The sequence below is a fragment of the Osmerus mordax genome, chromosome 13, assembly GCF_038355195.1.
Source record: "Osmerus mordax isolate fOsmMor3 chromosome 13, fOsmMor3.pri, whole genome shotgun sequence".
Lineage (NCBI taxonomy): Eukaryota > Metazoa > Chordata > Actinopteri > Osmeriformes > Osmeridae > Osmerus > Osmerus mordax.
In genome coordinates, this window is record NC_090062.1 from 15956678 (window position 1) to 15957867 (window position 1190).

Here is a 1190-nt window from a genome sequence, read left to right on the forward strand (position 1 = left end):
CCGTGTCCACGCTCCTCCCCGTCCTCCCCTGTCCCCCTCTCCCTCCGTGTCCACGCTCCTCCCCGTCCTCCCCTGTCCCTCTCTCCCTCCGTGTCCACGCTCCTCCCCTGTCCCTCTCTCCCTCTGTGTCCACGCTCCTCCCCGTCCTCCCCTGTCCCTCTCTCCCTCCGTGTCCACGCTCCTCCCCTGTCCCTCTCTCCCTCGCAGATCGCCCCTCAGGATGGTCGTGGCGTGTGTGCGTGAGGCTGAGGACTCGGACAGAGAACAGCGATGGAGGCAGAGACCACTCCGGACCCGGCCTTCGTGGACGTGGACCAGGGTCTGACTCTGGGTTGCATCGCCTTCCTCTGTCTGCTCCTGGTGGCCATGATCATACGCTGTGCCAAGGTCATCATGGACCCCTACAGTGCCATCCCCACCTCCACCTGGGAGGAGCAGCATCTGGATGACTGACACACACACACACACACACACAGGCATGTTCTCACACTTGGACACATACAGCCACACACTGTGTGGAGCAAGGGACACCAGAGTGACAGGGAAAACCTGATCCTGCCACAAAAGCACACACTCCAGGCCGACTGAGACACAATCCAGTCCAACTGACAAACATTCCAGTCCAACTGACAAACACTCCAGTTCAACTGACACTCCAGTTCAACTGACACACACTCCTGACAGACTCAAGTGCAACTGACACACTCCAGTTCAATTGACACACTCCAGTCTGACTGAGACATACCTGAAGCAGCCTATTGCTGAGAAACACTGAGCTTCATGTTCAGCTGAAGACTTTAGGACAGGTGAATAAAGGACAGGTGACCACGCTCACCATGTCTACCCCCACCAAGTCCTCTGCACACAGTTCTGTCCCTTTAAATGAAGATGACCAGTATGATGAAGATGATGAAGATGATATGACTCAGCATACAGACAGTAGACAGATATACTACATTGACATTTGTACAGGTTTTTTTTTTAAACCATAAAGAAAAATTACTTTCCTAACTTATTGACTTGCGTTTGCTCATGAAAAAGCAACAGAACGTCAGTTTATCGACTTTACAGACTCTGAGCTTCGTGGTCCATCAATCGTTTCTGCATGGCAAAGCAGAGGAAAAGGAATGTCCTCAACACACTTCTTCAAAAAGACAAATTCATGAAACGTTCACCAACAGAAAACACAC

At 52.1% G+C, this 1190-nt stretch overlaps 1 protein-coding gene across 1 annotated transcript; it reads left to right on the plus strand.

The window, feature by feature from the left end:
* Positions 1-270: 270 nt before the first annotated feature.
* Positions 271-453, plus strand: LOC136954954 (cortexin domain-containing 1 protein-like). Its single transcript, XM_067248489.1, has one exon. The coding sequence runs from the start codon at positions 271-273 to the stop codon at positions 451-453; it is 183 nt and encodes a 60-aa protein (XP_067104590.1).
* The last annotated feature ends 737 nt before the right edge of the window (positions 454-1190 follow it).

Bases quoted from the DNA above. Each gene is read 5' to 3' on its own strand.
- LOC136954954 (XM_067248489.1), top strand. From the start codon at position 271: ATGGAGGCAGAGACCACTCCGGACCCGGCCTTCGTGGACGTGGACCAG.